Source organism: Empidonax traillii, unplaced genomic scaffold (genome assembly GCF_003031625.1).
Source record: "Empidonax traillii isolate 1590-97213 ecotype Southwest subspecies unplaced genomic scaffold, ASM303162v1 scaffold631:size1259156, whole genome shotgun sequence".
NCBI classification, from domain to species: domain Eukaryota; kingdom Metazoa; phylum Chordata; class Aves; order Passeriformes; family Tyrannidae; genus Empidonax; species Empidonax traillii.
This window is the reverse complement of record NW_020955824.1, coordinates 15,222-38,319: the sequence shown is the minus strand read 5'-3', so window position 1 is coordinate 38,319 and position 23,098 is coordinate 15,222. Positions and strand designations below refer to the sequence as shown.

Here is a 23,098-nt window from a genome sequence, read left to right as displayed (position 1 = left end):
ATCCGCGGCGCTCACGCCGTGCACGCATCCACATGGAGATGGCGGGAGGTCTGAAACAGGAATTGAAGGGTGAACGTGAATAGCTTTAGGAAACAGCTGCAAACTGGCTTTGCCAATATATTAAATGGGCGATGTCTGTACTGTTATCAATAGCCGACCCCAACCTGCAACCGCAGCAGAGGCACGCCTCTTCAATGAGAATCAAATAAAGGCTCCCAAGAAAGTCGGTTGGCTATTTTCTAGGGGAAAAAACGGTGCAATTTGAGTCTCTGAAGGAATATTATCACCCCACAGGTTCCTTAAATAGGAATGTTGTCCTTTTGATGGGAAAAAAAAAAAAAGAAGTGCTTGGATGCTGTCAGCCTGACACGGGGCCTTGTCTATACCAGCTGCTTCTGACCGGACAACATGACTGCTGGGTGCTCTACATGTCACCTTTGTAAAAAATACATAGTGACAAAATATAAGAGAAATAGATAACGAATACTGAACAGCTATGATTTGTGGCTATTGCAATCAAACACATTTGTCATCATCGTTGTCAGTCACCTTTTCCACAATATGTTCTTCTTTGATATTCCTGGTGTTGCCAAGCCGCAGGATGTAGGCTAAATTCAGGTAGGAAGGAAACAGTGTACACAAAGCAATTCACCAGAGCAGGGCAGGGCAGGGTAGGACAGAGACGGAAAGTGGAAGCTCCTCAGCTGGCCCATACCTGCCCCACATGCCCCCCAGCTTGGGCAGCACCACCTTTCGGAGCCTGCCCAAGGGAAAGACCTTGCTGGGGGCTGTAGCTGCAGTACTCTCAGGCTCCAGCTGTGAGACACAGCTAATGTTAACTCTGAGGCAGGCACCTACATACCCTTTATATTACAGAGATCTGGAAAGGGCAGAGGCTAACCTCTGAAAAAGTCAGAGAGACAGAAGTGTAGTGTGGGGGCTCCCCTCTCCCTACACTCTGAGCTACTGAGCAGGAACGGCAGTGCCCACTTCTCACACTGACAGCCTCTGAGGTGCGACTGGCACCTCCAACTACTGCTAGGTGGTGTTTGAAACTCTGAACTGCATCCCTGGTTGCAACACCCCAGTGGGTTTGCAATCAGTGGAGTCCCAACACAGGTATTCTAATTTAGCGGCTCCTGTGGGACATTTGTCCATGACTTCTTCCCTTCTTCCTCCACAAGAAATGGGAACATGCAATTTCATTTAAAGTGCTCAGAACCATTTTCCCTATATCCACCTACCATTTAGTCTTCTTCTGGCCTTAAAAATCCCCAAAGACAGCTAACCTATAGAATAGTTTTTGTACTGAGTGGAACAACAGGTCATTATCTCCCCTTAGGGTCTTCAAAGGATAACAACAAGTCCATATCCAGCCATAAGACACATCAGTATTGCCATAAAGTGCAATATACATTCAGTCCAGGAGATGGAAGTATGCACAATGAAAGTTTTTATGTTACAGCAAGAGTGATAATAACAGTCAGAGTATAATCTAATACTCTAGAAGCAGGATATTCAAAAACAGTTTTCCTAATAGTCACAAGAAAACAAAGCTGTGCTGAGATAAAAGTTATGTATGTGTAGAGAGGAGGTTTGCACGGGCACTGAATCTCTGTGTGGAAATGTTGGTAGACCATAGTAGGAGTATCAATTCTGTGTAATAATTAATGGAGGTGTGTGATCCTGATGGAAAAAGTCCACTCTGCGGCACAGTGTGTTAATGTGAGCTCAGCATTCATGTCTGTGCTCTGTATACTCTTGGCACTACTCCACCTGCTCCACCTTTCAGTCCATATTCCTATAAGGAGTAGCTAGTTCCTTAAGCTCTGTATTTTCCCTTAGAGTTATGTCCATTGATCACTGTGCAGTTTAAATGCTGGCATATAGTCACAGTGAGGGAATGATATGTTTAAGCCAAGGTTTGCAGTCCTGTGTTAAAAGTACTTCTAGTGCACTTGGGGGTGGGTGAGTGGGGTAACAAGTGGTGCTATAAAATAAGGAGCTGCCAGATGCAGTGCAAGAGCCTGCCTGGGTTCTAGAGGTGGTGTTGGTGCAGACACTGACCTGCTGTTTCACTGAGCAGCCAGCCCCACCACAGGAACTCAGTCCTCTCATTATAAACAGCATAACATGCTGTCTATAAACTTGGATTTGGGGAGAGGAAGACAAGCTGCTGTCACATGACATTCAAGAATTTGGATTCTCTCCAGCCTGCTGTTCTGGGTGATCCATTTGGACTCACCATCTTTCTATATATATTTAAAAACTCTTTGGTTATTGCTACTATCCTCTGTGTTCTCTATTTAATTCCTTGACTCCCCCTGCCTGTCCCCCCTATCCAGGCTGGCAGCCTTCCTCTTTTTTTCCACTATGATCAAAACAGGAACTGAACTTGGAGACTTTTTCAGAAGGCCAGTACAGTAGTGAGGATATAATGGTTCCCTCTGTCTCAGTCATCTTCTTTCTGCTCCTTTTTCCTTCCTCTCATTCTCTCCTTGTCTCTTGCTCTGGAAACCTTTACCTTCCCCTGACAACCATAACCCATATTTTCTTCAAAATATCAGACTTCAGTGATAGTTTAAGTCCCATATTGTAAACTGTGGAGACTCAGGAACTGAGTACCAAGCAGTATAGACAGCAGTACAGTACAGTGAGACAGCCACGGAGGCAGATGAAGGTATCAGGTATTGCAGGCTCCCAAGAGTAGTCTATGACACTGCTAAACTCTAAACATTCTGAATTTCAGTTCTGAACAAACCTTGTGGAACTTACTTCCGTCTGATATCTTCTTCTAGAAATACAAAGCACAAGCATGTGCTATAATTAAATTTCCAATGTCACAGGATAGAATTATCTCATTTTCCTTGCAAAACAGATGTGATTTCTCAGTCTTGCGGAACATCAAGCTAGAAGTCTTTTTGCAAATAACACCAGTATGCATTTCACTTTACTCTTCCTAAACAATGATCTTACTTATTTCCTTTTATTTCCTGGTCATACAACAGAAAACAAAAAAAAATCCAAAAACAAACAAACAAACAATAATGGTTCTGCATCAGAAAGCTGGGAGGTCCGGCTATTTTTACCAAATGTCTTGCCCTGTATCCACAGAAGTCTTGCTAGCCAGCCCAGAGGGGAGAGATGTCTATTTCCAAGTGCCTCCACACATAGAAAAGACCAGGCAACCATATGCTGTTACTGAGGGGTGCAAAAAGATGCCTGTGGTCTGTTCAAGTTTCAAGCCCTTAGAGAAATTACGGAGAGACTATCCTGAAGTCTCAGAGACAGGACAAGCTACAGTATGATTTCAATACCAATTTGAAATCCAGAAAGATTCGTGATAACTGAACAAAACAATTTGTTAGTTCCATTGCCTTAGACAGATTTTGCACTAGACACTCAAAGAATGTGGTTATCATGTTGCCACATCAGAGGAAATTTAAACTACTTCCAAATAGCAGTGTGCAGCTACTATGACTTCTGAAAAAAAGAAATATTAGTATGATGAAAATACGCAATAAGTATTTTCTTGATTGCAATGCAAAAGTATTTTTAAGATGTCTACAAATATACAGAACAATAACAAGGAGTATGTATTCCCACATGTGCTGAACATTTCAAAATGTCCTGGATGTCCATGAAGGAAGCTACCCTTAAAGCAATTGTTCTTAAATTGTTTTTGTGTTGTGGACATAAGCAATGGATTTGACTCCATGTCTTCTAGTATTTATAGAGGGCTAGTATTCCAAGCCTTGAATTCTACACATGATTTGGGATCTGAAAGAAAAGATACATTTTATTAAAGTTGCTGCAGATGTGATTCAACTAGTTTCTTGTGGCGATAATGAGCAGTGTATAAGTAAACTGCACGCATGCATGGGAAGTTCATTCAGCCCTGTTTTATTATTGGAGCCATGCTGATCACAGTACATCACAGTAGCCTTCTACTGTACATACTAACTTTGTGGAAATCTGACTCCATACGCTTTGTTGGTTTACTCATATGCAATTATTAATGAGAGGACTGAGTTTTGAAAGTACTTGGAATTTGTGGAGTCAGAATCTAAACTGGAAAGAGCAAGTAGTTGGAGTGAAAACTATTTCACCTCCTGAACAGAACTGACTGTTGATCTCTAGCCACAAAAATCAAGTCTTTATTGTCTTGCCATGCCATGCCATGATTTTAATCTCTCTCAAATTTTCTATTATTTGCTCTATTTTTATGCCATACTTTGCATATATCACACTTTTATTATCATCCTTTCATGAACTCAGGATGACTTGCAAGTGCACTTCCTTTTTGTGGTTTTTTTGTTTTGTTTTGTTTTCCCTTTTTTTTTGGTGGGTTTTTTTGTGTGTTTTGGGTTTTTTTGTTTGTGGGCGGATTTTTTTTTTTTTTTTTTTGAGGGATAAGGCTGCTGAAGAGGTAATATCTATGAAAAGGATTTATGTCTTTTTCTGGAGGTAGACAGAAAAAGATCATGGCAGTTCTTACGGATTTTTCAACTTCACAGCCATAATGTATGCCACACAAAACATATTGCCCAAAGAGGCTTCAGCAAAGGAACATGTTGCTGTTGTTCTTTCAGGCTGCTAAATAGCTTTGAGGTTTCCTAATCTTGTGATAAGAAAGTAGTTCTGCTTTTTTCCTGTCATGTGGGATGCGGGATTCTAAAGTTAGGTACATGGCAACATTTGCTCTGAAATGTTGTTTTTATGCATCTTAATATTATAACTGGTGACTAGATGGAGTACTGGCCTAGTTAATAGCGCTTTTCAGGAGTAATTACTGTTTTTTTCTCTCCAAGCAACAGGTGGTCTGTCTTTTATCACGTTTGGAAGAGATCGTCAGCTCACACCCCATCTCTCTCCTCACTTTCCTGCCCTATGGATAGGAACTCGGGCCAAGTGCATTGATTATACCAACCCTCCCTCATCGCCAGCTTGAATTTACTCCTGGCCAGTTAATAGCTATTAATTCTTGTGCCAACGTTGTCATTATGCTCTGGCGCTTGTTTTATGGATCCTGTAGCTTGCTAGAGCCCGTGTAGGGGGCGATCGGCGGCCTTTCTCGGCCTGTCAGTCTTAAGAGCGTATCGTGACTCCCCCGAGCCAGACGCGCAGCGTCCCCCGGCAGCCGGCAGGTCGCTCCCGTCGCTGTCCCGGCCCGGGCGGGCACTCCCGGCCGGGCACACCCTGTCACGGTCCCGCTCCGGCGGGCTGGGCATGCTCAGTGCCGGCGGCCGGGCTGGCGCTGGCCCCGGTGCCCGGTCGGCCGGTGGCCGCTGCCGAGGCGGGCCGGCGGGAGGAGCCGCACGGTGCGGCTGTGGCGGGCGGGCGCTCCGGCCCCATGGGCAGCCGGGCGGCGGACGGCGCGGGCAGCGAGCGGCCCGCAGGTGGGAGGCGGGGGCTCCCCACGCTCGTCTCCCCGGGGAGGGAGGCAGCTGCTGCCCCGCGGGCTCCGCACGCTGCGGCAGGGACGGGAAAGGGAGCGGGAGCGCAGGGGAGCGGGGCAGGACCCTGCAGGGGCTGAACGCCGCGGGGCCGCGCTCCGGGGCTGTCCCAGTGGGGGCAGAGAGAGCACCGCATGAGGCCAGGCGCGTCCGGGGTGGGCTGACGGGAGGGAACCGGCTGGCACCGCACCGAACCGAACCGCACCGCGGCGGGCACATCCCGCCCGCACGGCAAAGTCCACGCTCCTGCATGAGGGGGAAAAAGTGCAGCGCCGCTTGATTTAATTCTCAGAGCAGGGAGGGTAGAAGTTCTTTTGTGCAGCGTTTAATTTTCCAACCTGATTTGCAAATCGTTCCCCTCTGTCGGGGAGTTAATACTTCGTTGTTGTTTTGTTTTGTATTTCTAGATGGTGGTGCGGAAGCACTTGGTGAGGAATCAGGGCGGTTTTCCAGGGAACAGCTATTTACACTGGCTTCGGCAGCTTCTATAAACCTCAGTTCAATGATGTGCTACTCAATCCTGGGACCCTTTTTCCCTTTAGAGGTAAACAAATAACTTAGTCAGCTACTCTTTACACTGCTTTTTTTTCATGTTGAAGCTTTTAGAAGTATCTTGAACTCCATGGGACCTTTATGGTTGGCTGTAAGCTCTGAGTGAAGGCTTTTTAATTGTGGGAATTCAGTGGTAGCCTGATGCTGGCATAAATTGTGTGTGTATGATGGTGACCTGGATCCTGTCTGTGGACTAATCTTCCCTATGACTACAGAGGTGACAGCAAACTAATAATACGCGATAGAAGGTGGATTCTTGGAGAACATGAAATAGTTCTTTGCTCAGTGTTCTGTAGTAGTTTCATAGAGCTGATATTAAACTCTGCCAGTGTCCTGACTTGCATTTCAGTGCTCTAACCACTCAATGACTTTTTATTTTTAGCTACCTCTCTGTTAACTCATGCTGGGCCATCCTTAACTGTTTTAACTTCCTGACCTAGCAACTCTCAGGGAAAAAAAAACAAAACAAAAAACTCTGCTTATGTGGAGTGAATACAATGTTTAAATATAGGATGAAAAAAAATGGTCATGGTGCCTTTGCAGCAGGAGTCCGTTTCTCTCATGATCAAATTGTTCCCGAGTATTTACAAAAAAATGATTTTTTTCTCTAAATATTCCTGTGTACTGCTTATGTCCAAGTAAATGTGTTTTGTCAACCAAAGGAAGTAAAGAAATTGGTGTTTGTTATAGGGAGGCATGTTACAGCGAAGATAACAGATATCTCTGTTTACTGCCCTCTCACCATGCAAAGGATCGAAGTTTTGGAGTTGCACACACTGTTGCACACCAGTTGAAGCCACCTATATAAAGTCTTTCCACCTGTTCAGCAAATAACACATTTTTGCATTCATTGAGGAATGAACATGGCTTTTCTCTTAATTGCATATTAGAAGTCCAACGTGTCTTTAAATTGCTGTGATATTTTACCTTATGAGCCCCTACTGCCTTTGAGAAAGGAAATTGCTTTCTAACTGCATTAATACACAATTAAAAAAAATTAAATGTACAAAGCATGAATGTTATTCACCTTAAGAATTTGACTTCATCTTTACATGGTTGTGATCTTTTTTTTGCAGGCAATAAAAAAAGGTGCCAGTAACACCATTGTTGGCCTGATTTTTGGATGTTTTGCTTTGTTCAATTTCTTGTCTTCTTTAATCTTGGGAAATTATGTAAGTATAATTGAAGCTGTAACTTATTTCTATTCTGACACAGGTTGATACATGAAGACAGTTCTTTAGGGTTGAGAAAAAAGATGTCTCTTCAGTTGCACTCCTGCAGGCTCGTGTCTGCACTAATTGGAGTCTGGCCAGTCTGAATCTGATCTAAGTCTTGTCAGCACTCTTCTGTAGTTCTTGAGGTGGCATAGTGCGATGGACATGTAGCTGTTTTGGTAACTGTTCTGTTAGCTTTGTAATCTGAATAATCTGATGATCAGTTCTGCTTTCTGTTACCTCCTTTCCCCTATCCCTGTTTTATTTGTTGCACTTGTATATTCTGTTTGCCTTTGGCGACATTCTTAATGTGTTTTTGTTTTGTTTATTTTTTCTTCTTTAGTTAGCTGCACCCCTTCTTCTTTTCTGGTATGTTTTTTTTTTTTATTTTCTCTGCTGCTTAACTCCGTTTCCCCTTCAACTTCATTATAGTAATATAAGATAAACGTTTCCAGTTCCTGCAACTTGAGTTTTCCCATAGATTCAGGAATTTTCTCATGTTGGAGAAATTACAAATAAATTACAAAACTGTTTGTTTATGTGCTGGAGCACTGCTGTCTACGCATTATTGGCTAGGGCTGTAAGCTGGGGCTGCTGCAGAGTCAAAATCTTCTCTGTGTTTGGCCAGGCAACCTCTTTGCTGATCCTATTGTGAGTGCTTTTCCCTGGTGGTGAGGTGGCTCATCAAAGTGTCACGCAAGTGCCATTGCCAAGTCCAAGTCTTGGTGCCTATGATGGCATTCAGCCATGGCACAACCCCTCACTAAGTACTTTACGGGGGAGCGAGCGTGCCATCCTCACTGCAGACAGCTGAAGTGAGCTTCAATAGGCATGGACAGTGCAGCAATCAGAGGTCCTGGGGATTTCAATGAAACTTAGCAAAATATAGGCTTTAGTAATAATGGCTGAAAGGCAGGGACTTTGTCCAGGTCTGAAAAAAGAAGGAGTCTGAAGTACCTGCTGCCCTTAGGGGAAGTTGCAGCATGTAATTAGAAGTTCAAATGTACTTTGTTACAGAATTGAGTTAGCTTTATGGCATTCCTCCCATTGTCCTTCACTCTACTGATAGAGTGTGAAATGAAGAAAGGTGGGGTCCTTTCCCTGGTAGTGAGTGGGGAGGCCTGAAGCTACCGTGCTTCCCGTGCCAAAGCTTTGTGGTATTAAAAGTAGTGATAAATTTGTTTTAAAATTAGCTTCCATTGACTCCTCAGTCATATATGTGACAGGTATTGCTGGCCTTCCCTCAGTCATGGTGCTGGAGGGGGAATGTTTATAATGAGGACTGCTGCTGTAACCTGCTGCGCTGCAGAAGCTGCAGCATGGTGCTGTGACATAGTTAACTGCAGCATTGTCTTACCATTCTGAAGACTGGATTAAGTCACTTAACCATTCAGAGTATTTTTAGGTTCAGTGTTGCATAAAGGTATACCAGCAGAAGCAGTATCTCCAGATCTTTTAGTTACATGTCCTATTAAACTGCCCATAATGTTTGATTTCTTAACACTAACTTATGTTGGAAGATTTCTGATCTTTCCTTGAAATACTAATGTGTGAAAAATGGTATTTAATTTACAGCTTACACGTATTGGAGCAAAATTCATGTTTGTGGCAGGGATGTTTGTTTCAGGATGTGTGACCATTCTGTTTGGGTGAGTAATTTTTGTTGCATTTGTCTTCTGATCATCTTCATCCATATGAAAAGATGGACACAAAACAAAACTAGAAAGTCTTGGGCATCTTTTATGTGTTGGTTAGGTCACCTAACTAGGTTTCAGAGTCTGTTTACTACTTTGAAAATGGAGGAGGAAAGTTCTATAAATTTAAATAACTACTGTAGTTCACTAACAGTGAGAAACCAAAGTGCAGCAAAAAGGGAACTATTTCTACATAACGTTTTAATTTCTCTTTTCTTGAAAATATTGAGTGCAAATGGGGAGCTTTGCCAGGCAGGTGAAGAGGATAAGTCACTCATTTTAACAAAATAAATGTTTTATTAGCAAGGCAAGAACCTCTTCTTAGGTAGCTGTAACACATTGCATCAGACTCCTTGCACAGGTGGTTGGAAAAGCTATGAAATACAACAGAAGATGGCATTGGAACTTTTCACAGGTTAGGTTTTCCTTGTTCTTTTCACTTGCCAACAAAGGGGAGAAGGAGAAAGCTGCCAGAAATAGTTTGGTATTCAGTGATGTGATTCAAAAATATGTCACAATAGGAAGCATTAACTCTCTTGTTGCTATGTCCTTTAATGAGTAAGAAATGATGCTCCAGAACCTTTAGTATATGACTGCTTGTATCCTGAGAGAACTCCATTTACTGTTGGGTTTGTTTTTTTTTCCAGAATGCTGGACAAGGTGCCAAGTGGACCAATGTTCATTGGTTTTTGCTTTTTAGTAAGAGCAATTGATGCAGTAAGTTTTGCAGCAGCAATGACAGCATCGTTTTCGATCCTTGCAAAGGCATTTCCCACTAATATAGCTACTGTCCTGGTAAGTGCAAAAAGCAGTGTTAGAGCTGAGTACCTGCAATATGATAAATTGCCAGTGGGCAGCCAAAAACCAGGAGGAGAAAATCTGTTGTCTCATGTGTAGGCTTATTTGAAGTCACCACGTACTTTGTTTGTAATCTAGAATCACAATCCTAGAACAAGTTTAGACCTTAGCATAACTCCAATTAGATGTAAATTAGACAGTATATATTAGTTGCTTGTGCTTTGAAGTCAGCTGATCACTGATGTCAGTATTTACCTCTTCAGTTGAAATCAGACTATTAAAATGCTAATACATCTTTTAGTGACTACTTCTATGTAGATAGTAAGGATCCACATGGGTTGATTAAAAAAATTGATAAATTCATTCAAATAGTGTTGATTGAAATGCCTGAAAGGTGCAAAATTGGAAACAATTTTGGCTTCATTTTTTTTGGTCTATTGATAAAAGTCATGCATGAGAAGCTGAGAGCTAGAACTTCATGAAATCTGAAGGGCAGTATTTCTGGTCATCAATGATTCATTTCAACCGGAGATATTACCCTTATTTAGTTGGAGTTTTGTGGTGTTAGGAGGAAAAATTTTGTATTTAATAAAAATACTGCTTTCTCTTTTTCAATCAATTCTGCTGTCAGTTCAAATATAGACTGACAGAAATAACTAGAATAAATTTTAATGAGTGAACAAATGTTGAGAACTTACCTAAGAGCATTAAATAAAATTGGAAGAGTTGATGCTCTTTTATTAAAACTGTTAAGCTGTATAGTTACTTCTATAAATAAATGTCTATAAGAATATGTCATCCTAACTAAAAAAAAAACATATTAAATTGTATCAGCAGTGATTAGCTAGCGTTTTCTTTGGAAAGCAGTTTATATATTTTAATCATGTTTTGGATTTATTCAGTCAATAAGGTTTAAATTTTCCTGTTTGCAAATTTTAAGATGTAATTTAAATAGGTAAGTAATGATGACTTAAAGGGACTTAGTTATTTGTCTTATAATCAGAATTAAAAAGAAATGAAATCATGGTGTGGCAGCACAATAACCATGATATGTGGCTGAAAATGGTATGTGGTGATGAAGGTCATCTCAAGACCACAGTTAGAAATGCTGCACAGCCATGGCTTGGCAGCTACCTTTGTTCAAAATCTAGGAAGGGTTCTGTAAGAAGACAGATGACTTATAAATGTTGATCTGTTTACCATATTGTGTGGTCCGATGTCTTTTTCTGCATGAGAATGAATTCTCTTCAAATTCATTCATTTGGATGTACTGTCCTTAAATGGACATGATGGAGAGTTCTTGTTACTGTGAGCTCTGAGACAGGAGGCAGAACAAAGAGCTGACGGTTTGAAGCAAGGTGCATCCTACAGTAAAATTGTAAAGCCTGGGAGAGTGGATGAGATATTTTTAGCCTTGCTTTTCATTGCCCTTCTTGACAGTGGTAGATACTGAAAAGCAATTCCTTTACTCCTTTGGTACCCTAGAGAATGTATGGGGAAGTTATTAAATGTAGGCACTTGTTGAAGTGGGAAGTTCAGCTTATGTCATCATGATCCCTCTGCTGGAGGTGGTATGGACTTCAGAACATAAGCAATCTCACTTTTCTTACGGTATCAGGTTTATCTTGTCCTCTAATCTGTACTAATGCAATGTCTCCACTTCCCCTCTGTCCCCGCTTCATTAACTCAGAGGGCTGAATGATGTACATCCTGATTTGAACCAAAGTCTCACAAATCAAATCAACATTTTTTATGGTTAATGAGCATTGTGTTAAATCAACAGCTATTCCACATTTCAAAGTTTACCCAAATGTCTCAAATCTATATGGAAATTTTGAAACTTACTAGTCGTATGATGTTACTAGTTATTTCCTTTGCTAGGAAAGCAAAAGGCTGCAACCCTAGGCTGACCCAGGGTAAAGAACTTGGCTACTGCTGATTGTGCCTGTTTTTGGGCCATTTGACCACTCTGACTTGCATCATTAAAATTAAAGATGAGGATGAGTCGCTATATATTCTGGGTTCCAGAAGTTATCAAAACTTTAGCTGTAAGCAGTTATTACCACCAACTGTTACTGGTGGTCTAAGTGTTGAGGCAGATGTTGACAGTGGTGACTTGTAACACAAGAGGTAAGTATAATTGTATTATTGTCCTTTTACAAATTAGTATCTTAATAAAAGTCACCAGATTATTAAATTATAGCCAAAACAATCTGAGTTGTCCCCATTGCAATTTCATTATGATTTCCTACCCCTAAGGAGTGAATCAAAACAGTTGGTTATGAAGAGAAGGCTTTAACTTGGCACATGCACTTCATCCCATGAGATAATGACCCCTCTGAATAAGTTTGTTTGGATCCTTCCCCTCAGGCTGGAGTGTAATGGCAGGTGGGAGAGATATTTAATTTAGCTTAAGTTTTCCTGCAGATGCTTTCTGCCACTAGAGCATTCACCTTTCCTCAGGACTGGGATCTGTTAAGTAACAGCAGAGAGGTGAATGCTGCAATACAGACAGTTCTCTGTAGTTAACCAAAAGAGATCATGACTGTCACACGGATAACTGTGAAATCCCTTTCTCTATCCCACCTTGTGAAGGTCACTACTAGCTGTTGTCATTAGTGATGTAGTGTCTTTTTACTTTTCACTAGCCTGCCTAGGTGGTTCTGCTCCTCAGACAGATCGGTTGTTTTGTATCGTTGCATTGTATTTGCTCAACATACTGACTTCCTTTTTGCTTGCTTTTTCATCCTTTAGGGCAGCCTTGAAATTTTCTCAGGACTCGGACTGGTGCTGGGCCCACCTTTAGGTGGCTTTTTGTATCAATCATTTGGTTATGAGGTCCCTTTCATTACCCTGGGATGTATAGTGTTGGTTTTTGTGCCTATGAATATGTGCATATTGCCAAAATATGGTAAGCTTCCTTCTACCCACCTCCTTCACTCACCTTTATTTCTCAAGTATTTAAGTGTCTTTAAAACATATCAGCTTCCGGAGTCTGATCCAAGTCAGAGGGCAAAGCTGCAGTTGAATTACCTGATCATCTTCATCAGGCCCATGTTTTATTGCTAACCTAAACTCGTGTACACATGGCCTGAAATGAATGCAGCTCCTCATGCCCATTTCTGCAAACATTAAGAACTCTGTGGAAGTGAACTGAGATATATTTTGTTTTCTTTTCCCTTCTTAGCTTCAGGGTTCATAAAGCACTAGTTGATTCTGCTTCATGTAGGTTTGTCATTGCAGCTAGTTGAAGAAAAGCTGGAGATAGATTTTGCCTAAAACAAGAGATCTCGACATACTTGAGGAGTTAACAGTGTGCATGGGGAAACTAATTACAGGGAGAAAAAAAGATGTTTTTTGTACTGAATTATGCAGAATCTCGTTAACATGAAAGAACGTTAAAGTTAATAAATGAGGTGTTTAATGAAGTGCTGGAGGTCATATAAATGTAACAAAATTTTAGATGATCCTGCTTGGACAGAAAACTAACTTAAAGATGTCTTCACACAAGATTGTAATTGCAAGGTTACAGTTCCATTATTCTTTTATAGAGAAAAGAAAATGTAACTTTAAAACGCTTCTTAAAAAAATTGTGTATATTGGCTTTTAGAAGAAACTTGCAGTAATAAACCATGTGCTACAACTGCTGGCTTTCCCTCTGACCTCCCCAAGCTCTGAAAGTTTGTGGAGTCATGATATTACTAGCCAGTTTGAAAAGATGTTAAATAAATGTTAGCTCTGAGGTGGTGGATGCGAGTGATTGAACTTTAGGTTCTAATGTATACTTTGAGACCTCATTCAACTATTAAAGGAGAAACAGCATCAGGAAAGGAGCCTGACTTAGAAGTGCCATGTAATGATGACATCTGAAAGAAGTTTCCTGGAGTACAAATTGGACATATAGGAGACTCAAACACCTAGTTGCTTAAAAAATCTGGCAGCTCTCAACTGATAAATAACTATCTTTTTATCTTACTTTTAAACCACGTTTCTTTGTTTGGATATGAATTGTTCATGTATGTGTGCATGTTGAGACATACCTGTGAGAATTTCATTGTATAAGTACTAGCAGAGAAGTAACTGCTTTTACACATAATTGAAGTAGTACATGCCTTTGTTCAAGTTGGGAATTTGCAGTGTTGAAATTTAAATTGTGCACTTTTCTTCTTCGCCTGTGAAATTAAGTTTTTCACTATAAAAATAATATAGTGCATAATAATCTACTATGGACTTTCATTTGTTATGTAATGGGAGTAATAGGACTAGAAAAAGAGAAATACTGATTTCTTTTCTATAGCAAGAAGATCAGTCATGAGCTTACGATAATGCAATTTTCCCCCCTTTTCTATTGAAACAGATTCAATCCCTAGCAAGGAATCCTTTTGGAAGCTTATACTTCTACCAAAAGTCTTAGTACTCTGTCTCACTATATTTTCTCTAAGTGCATGTTTGGGCTTTTTGGATCCCACAGTATCTCTATTTATTCTAAACAAGGTAAGTCCTGCTAACATGCAGTGAACTCTTGAGTTGCTAAATAGTAAGTAACTGGTTATAAATGTGGTTTAAATATCCAAGATGAAATTAAGCTTTATCCAATTACACTGCTTTAATTAACTGTCAATAGTGTGATTTCCTAATAACTTGATTTCCACAGTACTGACAAGTCAGTTTCTATTGACACTATATCATCCTGCTGGATCTTGGTAACTTTGAGAACAAGGAAATGTAAGGCCTTTAAGTATGTGCTTTTTCCACTTAATTGGCTTTCAACAACAAAGTACCTTCTCTGAATAGGACACAGCAGCTGGTTTTGTAAGCAAGGGACTTTTTCTTCCTTCCTGAAATCGAATTCTTGAAAATTGTCACAGTCACTGACAGTGTTACATCTCTTGATGTGAACACTTGTTTTCCACAATGCGGTGTTCACAGCTCTGCCTTCTTTTTCAGCAATCCTAAAATTAAACTGATTGCAAGTATGTAGTTGCCAGCTGACTTCACTCATTTGTTAAAAAGGCAAATTACATTTTATTTATTTATTATTTATTTTAATACTTATTTGTTTTCTACTTGATTTATTTATTTTTCCCAGTGGTGTTTAAGGTAATGGATTTGAAGTAAGTAGTTCCTCTGTGAAATTAAGCAATGCTCTTTGAGTGCTTTATTTATTGTTTTTCTAAGGGATAGTGTTTCACAGGTGATTGTGCTCCTACTTTTTGTCTATCTAGTATTGTACTTAGAGCACTTATCTGGGGTGAAGGGGACTTGGTGCTAACTGCTTTCATCAATGGAGATGTGAATGTACATCTTTCATTACCCAGGAGGGATCTGTAAGTATCCCACTGTAGAATACTGTGTCCTTCTGTGGCTCTTCTGCTTTCCTTCTATACTGTGCTAACAGATACTTGCTGTGAAAGGACTGCAACCTTCTTGGCAGGTGTTCCAACCACTAAATTGGAGTTATTATTGTGTGCTTGCATATGGCAAGGAAATAATGAGTATTTATGTAGTCAATAGCACATGAAACATCTTGGAATACCTTCTGTTAGTCAAGGCTCTCATTTGAGAGACTGGTGTGCTTTTGGTTCATTACACATTTTGTTTCAGGAATGTGTTTACAGAAATATATCTCTGCATTAGGAAAGTGTAGACCACGGGGTGTTTGCAAAAAAAACTCTTATTCATTCTCATAAAAATCATCCTCTGGTGGAAAAGTTGCAGTTGAGTTTTATAGCACTATTTACTTTTAAGATGCGCTGATTAACAGTGGATGGCTACAGTATTATGCTTTTCTAAGTACAAAGCAAACTGAAATTGGAGAAGTAAAGACTAAATCCATCTAATTTTCAACTGTCTGAAGTGACTGTGTCAGGTGGTTTTACCATGTGGAAAGCAATGAAACTGAAACTCTGTTGATGGCATCAAATATTTGAAAAACGTTTGTATGGTATCAGTAAAATGATTAAAATTGTGCATTTCACTATTATGAACCAAAATATAATTCTTGAATTGTCCCCTAATGAATGTAGCATGTATGGCTTGTTTTGGTTTTTTGTTTTATTCATTCCTTTTCATAGTTCAAGCTCCCAACTGGTTATGTGGGCTTGGTGTTCCTTGGTTTGGCACTCTCGTATTCCCTGTCTTCTCCCCTCCTTGGACTTGTAAGCGACAAACTGCCAGTGAGTATTATTAGGAAGAGATGGAGGACTTCCCGTATTGATGCAATGGTGTAGGTCTGGTCCTGTAAAGGGACCTGCCTTTCAGAATCTTGGACATGCACCCATTACTGCCAAGTGGAAGGTCTCTTTTCCAAGGCGCAGGTAATTTAGGAATGTCCAAAGTAGTAAAGGACGTTGGACAAGCGGGTTGAAGTGTGCTGAGCTTTTCTAGTGGACTAAGCACACAGTCTGTTTCCAGACAATGTGGAATAGAGAGTGGGAGAATATGTCCCAGTTACCCCTGCTTTTGACCACATCTAATTGTATTAGCTTTTGAGAAGAGGATTAAAGATGTTCTGCTTAGCTGTATTGACTTTACCTCTTAAAAAGTATAATATCCAAATTAGATCAGCACACTGGCTGGCTATAGTCCTTTAGCTCTTGACAGCACCATAGAAAGAGACTTTGACAGTGAAATGGCTAAAACTGCCTAGTTGAGAGCCACTGCGAATGGATCAAGGAAACCTACACTTTGAATGCTGTGCCTGAAGGACAGTGACAGTTTTCTGACACTGTGTTTTCCTGACACAAAGTAATAATGGTCTTTGTACATGAGAATTACATAGAATCATAGAATGGCCTGGGATGGAAGGGACCATTAAGGGCAATGCTGCATGATATTTCATACCTTAAAGAAGAGTAAGTCCTAAAATACTTCGATAACAGAGAAGCACTATTGCTCGGTATCAGAAAGAAATCTCTTCGTTAAGCAACTGCTGCCAGTGATTGCATTGCCAGTGAGGAAACATGGATTCACTATTTGGTGTTCAGAATTGGCAGGGAAACTTGAATTCCCATTTTTTCTGTAATGATGGTCTCTTCAGGGGTCATACTTTTCAGATAAAGATTTAGAGCAGTAATATTAGGAAAGACAAAATAGCTACATTACAAATTCACAATTTTAAATTGCATACCTTGTCTTTCACAGTACACCAGAAAGTGGCTGCTGATAGCTGGAGGCTTACTGACAGCACTGTGCTTTTTCATGTTAGGACCTGCTCCAGTATTGCACATTGAAAGGTAATAACTGCCTCTTCTTGAGCCTGCCCCCTTATGTGATGTTTTCAACCATATCATGTACGTCCTCAAGTTTATAATTTGCACCTCTGACCATGAAACACTTTTATGTCTAGCATAAAACTGAGTGTAAAGCAGTGAAAGCATCTGCAAACAGAGATTTGACAGCTTCATAAAATAGATCCTTTTCCTTTGCTTTTTACTGTTAAGTGTGCTCATAATGATTTTTTTCTATGTGTAGCTTACTGAGGAAATGCTAGATTATAGTTTTGTCTTCATCTACCTAAGTAAAGACAAAGTCCATTGCACCTGAATGCTGTGTTGCCATATGTCTCAGAGTTAATTCACAACAAAACACTCTACTACATTTACAAAACAACTGTGGAATCCTTTTGTCCTAGGTTAGATAATCTGTTAAAGATGATGATAGGATTGTTAATGTGTAGAATTCCTCTTAGGTTCCTAATTTTTAAAGGAGATTATATATTGAAACTGGCAAGATGACAGGTTTGAAATGGTGAGAAAAAGAAATCAGTGATGTCTTCGATATTCTTTAGCTAAGTCTATTTGCTTATAATATCCTAGGCTACAAAATTTTAGCTTCAAAATCCTCCACTTCTGCAACAAACCAAGTATGGAGCTTGGACAGATGCATTATTGAGTTAAGCTTATCTGTTGACCTCTTCTCTATGTGGTCCTCGTTAAATCAACTTACGATTTTTAACTTACCAACAAAACTCCATTTGATAAGAAAATATGTGATTTGAGCGCAGGTTCTTCACATTCTTTTAAAAAGTCCTTTTTTAAAGCAAAGAACTGTATTTTTCAAGTCTTGGTATTAGCTTCAACAAACATAATTTGCTGATCAATCATGAAATGCTGATATAACAGCCGTCAGTTAAGTGGGGTCCTTCGAAAAGAGTTTTAAGCAGCTAACTTATTTTGAATGCCTCTTTTTCAGTCAGCTGTGGATGTTTGTGCTAGTGCTGGTTTTGATTGGCCTTTCCCTTGGCATGAGTGCTATTCCAGTGTTTCCAGAAGTACTGCAATGTGCATAGTAAGTAACTTGGTCCAACTCTTTCATGCTACTGGCAGTAGGAAACTGCAGCTATTTTTCAGGGGTATTATGCTCTGGATTTTAAGCCGTAAGCTGCCCGCAGCAGTTACATATTATTTAAGACTTTCTAAGCCATTTGTTTCATTATAACCTTGAATTCGCATCTGAAGAAAGAGCCACACACTCTTCTCTAAGAGAAATCTTCTTTAATTTGGTGAGAAAAATAAGACATTTTGACAATAGTTTTACATATAACAGATAACATATAACTGAAGAAAAACATTTTACTAAAACACCCAGCACAAAGACCCATTCAACAGAAGACAACCCCTATAAATAATCCATAAACCAGCTTTAGTAAAACACAATTCATTTGTTTTAAGTTACCTGCAAGACAAGGAAAAGAGTAAAAGAAGAAGACAGATGAAAAGCACAAAGAGAGAAAAAAGAAAGAAGGAGAGAGAGAAAAGGAAAAATAGTTACTGACAAGATTCAACGATTCACGTGGTGCAGGCAACAGGAGGGAAGAGAGAGAGAGCGCTCACATGGAGTGTATTTATATAGTTCATCTTTCTCTCCCAGGCAGATATATCCGGGCAGTGCCTTCCAGGCCAGAGTGAGGTGTGCTGTAGCCAGTTACAGACTCCAAGGGCGTGGTGTCGGTGGGCTACCAGGCAGGTCTGCCTTGACTGACAGCCCAGCTATAGGGCCTTCAGTGATGCTGTGTGCTTTGCATGGGCTCAGCCATGTCAGCTGCAGCCTTCTGGCTCTGCCATGTGCTCTCAGGGACCTGGCCCTCTGAGCTACAGACCATGTGCTCTCAGCAGGCTTTATGTGATAAGACAGGCATACCTTGTACCTGCAGGTCTAGGCCCAGTCCTTCCCCACACACACACACAGTGAATTGGTTCTGACCCATATCAATAATTCGGTGAGATTCGGATCCCATATCTCAGAAGGGGTGAATACGAAGTGTGGCTTTTTTACCCCTCTGAGACAAAGGCAGCTAGTAACACTTAAATGCTTCCACTACTCCCTTGTCTTAGTTTTTTCTGAGTACCCCAGTCATTATACTCCCAATATAACTTTGTAAATGTGTACCTCAGTACTATGAACACACTGAAGTCCATGAGACATTGGGTCTGATAGCATCTGGTGAACCTGTGTGTGATTTCATATACAAAGGATTATTTCAGCTTCTGAGGACTACTAATAGCAAGCAGCTTTCACTGGATTTTCAGACTGTATTGGCTCTTACAACTGCACCTACAAGAGTCATACTTGCTCGAAGTACAAGGTCTGTGTTGTGGCTTGGCAGTAAAGACCTAGAAGGGTCTTGATTTACTCTTATTACTATGTTCCTTTTGAAAAAAGGTATTTTCTTCTTAAAAGCCACCTGTCACCGTTTTACACTTGCTGTATATGAAACATGGGGAGTGAGTGTGATGGTGTGATGTTAGTGATCTTACCCAGAAAAAATTGGAGAGGAGGAGTAGCACTGTAATCCTCCAGAGAGGCAGCAAGGAAGAAAGTACTGGATAAACAGACATTCTACCATACTCTTTGGGTTGTTAACTAGTTGTGTAGTGTGCAAATTAAAAGAAGGGGAAAAACTCCATAAGGAAAGGCTATAGACTGAGACACAATAATGTATTGTACTACTCTTAACTGACCTGTCTTTCTGCAGTGAGAATGGATTTGAAGAAGGTCTGAGTCTGCTGGGGCTGGTGTCTGGACTCTTCAATGCCATGTGGTCTCTTGGGTAGGTATACACCTTTTTGTAAATTAGGAGAGTTTGATTGTTTGAGACTGTTGCCGCACAAAACCTGGCTGCATTGTAACTGGAAGTCTTGCCTTGCAGCCACTGTGTTAACCTTGATTAAAAACTTTTTTGCTAGACAGGTGCTTGGTGAGCATTTTAAAACAAAGCTTTTTACCCAGCAAAGGGTAAAACTGGATTTGACAAGATGCTGAACTTGTCTTCCTTGAAATGTATTGTCCTGCATATCAAAAAGCTGCAGTGATTAAGTGGATGTTTGCTTGCACTTCTGTGTTGTGTGATCATTTTTCTTGTCACTAAAATATTTAGTGCTCAGTACAGAGAGATCTGGACCCTAATTTTCCACAAAGCTATGTCCACCCACATGAGGTGAGCTAGAAGGTGCCTGCTCCTGACTAATTCTGCTTTCCATTTTCCACATTTCCTCCTTTTATATGTGATAGGGTAGAATCTTCTCTTCTTTTTCAGCCACAGCAATTATTTAGGGTGTGTGTTTGCATAGCTTAGCAAAATGTGTCTGTATTTATTACTTAGTCGTCATTGACACAGAAATGAATGAAAGATGCTACTGGCTGAGTGACCCTTCAGAGCTGTCACTCAGTGGGAGTGATATAGTGCCCCTGTTGACAGCCACTTTCAGGATATTTTCATCTATCTTAGTAGTCCTCTGTGGCTGCAGGTGTGTTTCAGTGGCACAAATTTACACCATTTTTTACAAACTCTAGCTGTCCAGATGTCCTGTTTATTTAGCATAGGGTTCAGTACAGACAGAGGTAGTATAAAGTTACAAAACCTCAGTTTTTGCTCTTACCAAGCCCACTTTTATAATATAACTTTCTTCCAAGAAATCTCTCTAGTTTTACACAGTTTTGTCCCTTTTGTAGTGAGAGACCATATCATGTAAGACCTTTCATAAGGAAACAGCAGCTGCATAACCTTTCATGGAATCTTTAGGCAGGCATTAAAGGTGCAGGGCAGTTAATACACAGCTCAACCTTGCAGTGACCATGTCTGTCACAATGTGCCTCCCCACCTGCCTATATTCACTAGTACTTTGTCTTGAAGTTTTGATGGATCAGACTTTGAATTTCTCTTATGATAGAATCGTTCAGTGTAGATATTCTGTTAGAACATGGTCTTCAATGGGTTCCCTATACTGAAAAAGACTGCATTCACCTTTCTGATGTGGGTCCTCCTTCCAGCTGAGGACGTGACTAGACACATTTACTGGGGCCTTGGAAAACAAAGAATTGATACTTACTGTGGATTATAGGGAAGTTAGGTCTGTGGAAGACAATTTCTTTGTTGAGAAGAGTGAGAGAATCTATGAAGGAAAGCCACAAAACACAATAAAACAGTTCTCTGAGAATATGATATCTTTTTTGTTTGGGATGCCAGTACATGATTTTGATTTATTACAGGGCATTTGCAGGTCCCATTCTGGGAGGATTTCTAAATGAAAAGCTGGGTTTTGAATGGGCTGCAGCCATCCAGGGAGGATGGGCACTGTTAAGTGTAAGTAGTAACACATTTTTTGTTTTGTATCTATTGTAGTTGCAAGCTATTGCATAAAGTTGTTATTATTATTACAATTGTAACTGGCTGTTTCCTCAAAGGGGCTTACAACTGGAATATTCTATATCATCGAGGCAACAAGGAAAAGGTATGCTGAGTTATTTATTCTTTATTTTACTTGCAGTCATCTAAAGCAATCCTTTGAAAGCTGTGCTTCCACCTTTTTCCTCATTACCAACCTGATAATGAATTATGAGGAGTAAAAATACTGCTTAAATAATTTGTCTGTATGGTTTCCTAAATCCCCACATAAACAAGGCAATACCTATTTTATACAAGCAGCAGGACCATGGCAATAATGAGCAAACCCTACTGATGTTTCCTCCAGAAGGGTGTCTGTGAGCTGGAAATGGTTGGATGGTCATGTGCAGAGAGTAGTGGTCAGTGACTCAGTGTCCTGGTGGAGATCAGTGATGAGTGTTGTCCCTCAGGGGTCTTGCCTTGGGACAAGTGCTGCTTAGTATCTTAACCAACAACATAGATAATAAGATCGAGGGCACCTTCAGCAGATTTTCACGACTCCAAGCTGAGTGCTGCAGCTGACGTACCTGAAGGATTGAGTGTCATCCAGAGGGACCTGGACAATCACAAGGGTGGTTTTTCCCCTCCACTCTGCTTTTCTGAGACCCCACCTGGAGTACTGCATCCAGCTCTGGGGCTCTCAGCACACGAAAGACATGGACCTGTTGGAGCAGGTCCAGAGGAAAGCCAGAAAAGGGATCAAAGGGCTGGAACATCTCTTCTATAAGGAAAGGCTGAGGGACTTGGAGTTGTTATGCCTGCAAAAGAGAGAGCTCTGGGGAGAACATATTGCATCCTTTAGTACTTAAAGGGAGCTTACTAGAAAGATGGGGAAAAGGTTTTTAGTAGGGCCTGTACAGATAGGACAAGGGTAATGGTTTTGAACTAAAAGAAGGTAGATTCACACTAAGTATGAGGAAGAAAATTTTTATAGTGCAGGTAGTGAAACACTGAACCAGGTTATCCAGAGAGGTAGTGGATGCCTCATCCCTGGAAACAATCAAGACCAGGTTGGACATGTCTCTGAGCAACCTGATCTAGTTGAAGATGTTACTGCCCGTAGCAGGGTGGTTGAGCTAGCTGACCTTTAAAGGTCACTTTCAGTACAAACCATTATATGATAGTATGAATAAATAGTACATGGTTGGGTGCAATAGCAGGGAACCAAATCCATTGATCCACATAGCTCTTTGCATGTAATATGCTTTTTTGCTTTTAATGCTGGTATTGCATAGAAGTATCTAGAGCATATGTAACCTGTGTTTTCTCTCCTGTTCTTTTCCTTATGCAAACAGTTCCAGTTCCAGCCTGCAAAATCCTCCTGGTAATAATGAAGAAAGAACTCATCTTATGGGCAGTGAAACATAGCCAGACATACTTTCAATTCTCTGTTTACTATTGTGGTTTAACCAGGTGACTGGACTTAACAGTGCTTCATTATTCTGGAGCTGGGACATGATCCCTTATTGAACAACCAGTTGTGGTTTAATTGTAGCTGCATTACTGTTTTGAAATACTAAACACTGACTGCCTTTCTTTTGGAAGTTCTCATAAGTGATGAGTAACCCTCAGCTGTCAGCCTGTGTAATTGTGCTCCATGTACAGTGCACCACTGTATGTGAAGAGATGTGTTTTCAGATGTCTGGTTTCTATACTCATGCATACTGTGCATTATTCTTGGGTAAAGCTACTATTTTGCTACCATGATTTTCTGTACCT

At 40.5% G+C, this 23,098-nt stretch overlaps 1 protein-coding gene across 2 annotated transcripts; it reads left to right on the top strand.

Moving 5' to 3' along the window:
• Positions 1-5,304: 5,304 nt before the first annotated feature.
• SLC18B1 (solute carrier family 18 member B1) lies at positions 5,305-22,791 on the top strand. Of its 2 annotated transcripts, XM_027898969.1 has the most exons (14): positions 5,305-5,399; positions 5,864-6,000; positions 7,085-7,180; positions 8,798-8,871; positions 9,564-9,711; positions 12,469-12,625; positions 14,072-14,208; positions 15,789-15,890; positions 16,858-16,949; positions 17,908-18,003; positions 19,691-19,765; positions 21,205-21,298; positions 21,400-21,446; positions 22,681-22,791. In XM_027898969.1, exons 1-14 carry the CDS (start codon positions 5,354-5,356, stop codon positions 22,745-22,747), a joined length of 1,368 nt encoding a protein of 455 aa, XP_027754770.1. In that variant the 5' UTR covers positions 5,305-5,353; the 3' UTR covers positions 22,748-22,791. The 2 variants fall into 2 exon arrangements, with proteins under 2 accessions (XP_027754770.1, XP_027754771.1); XM_027898970.1 differs by lacking the exon at positions 21,400-21,446.
• Positions 22,792-23,098: the final 307 nt, after the last annotated feature.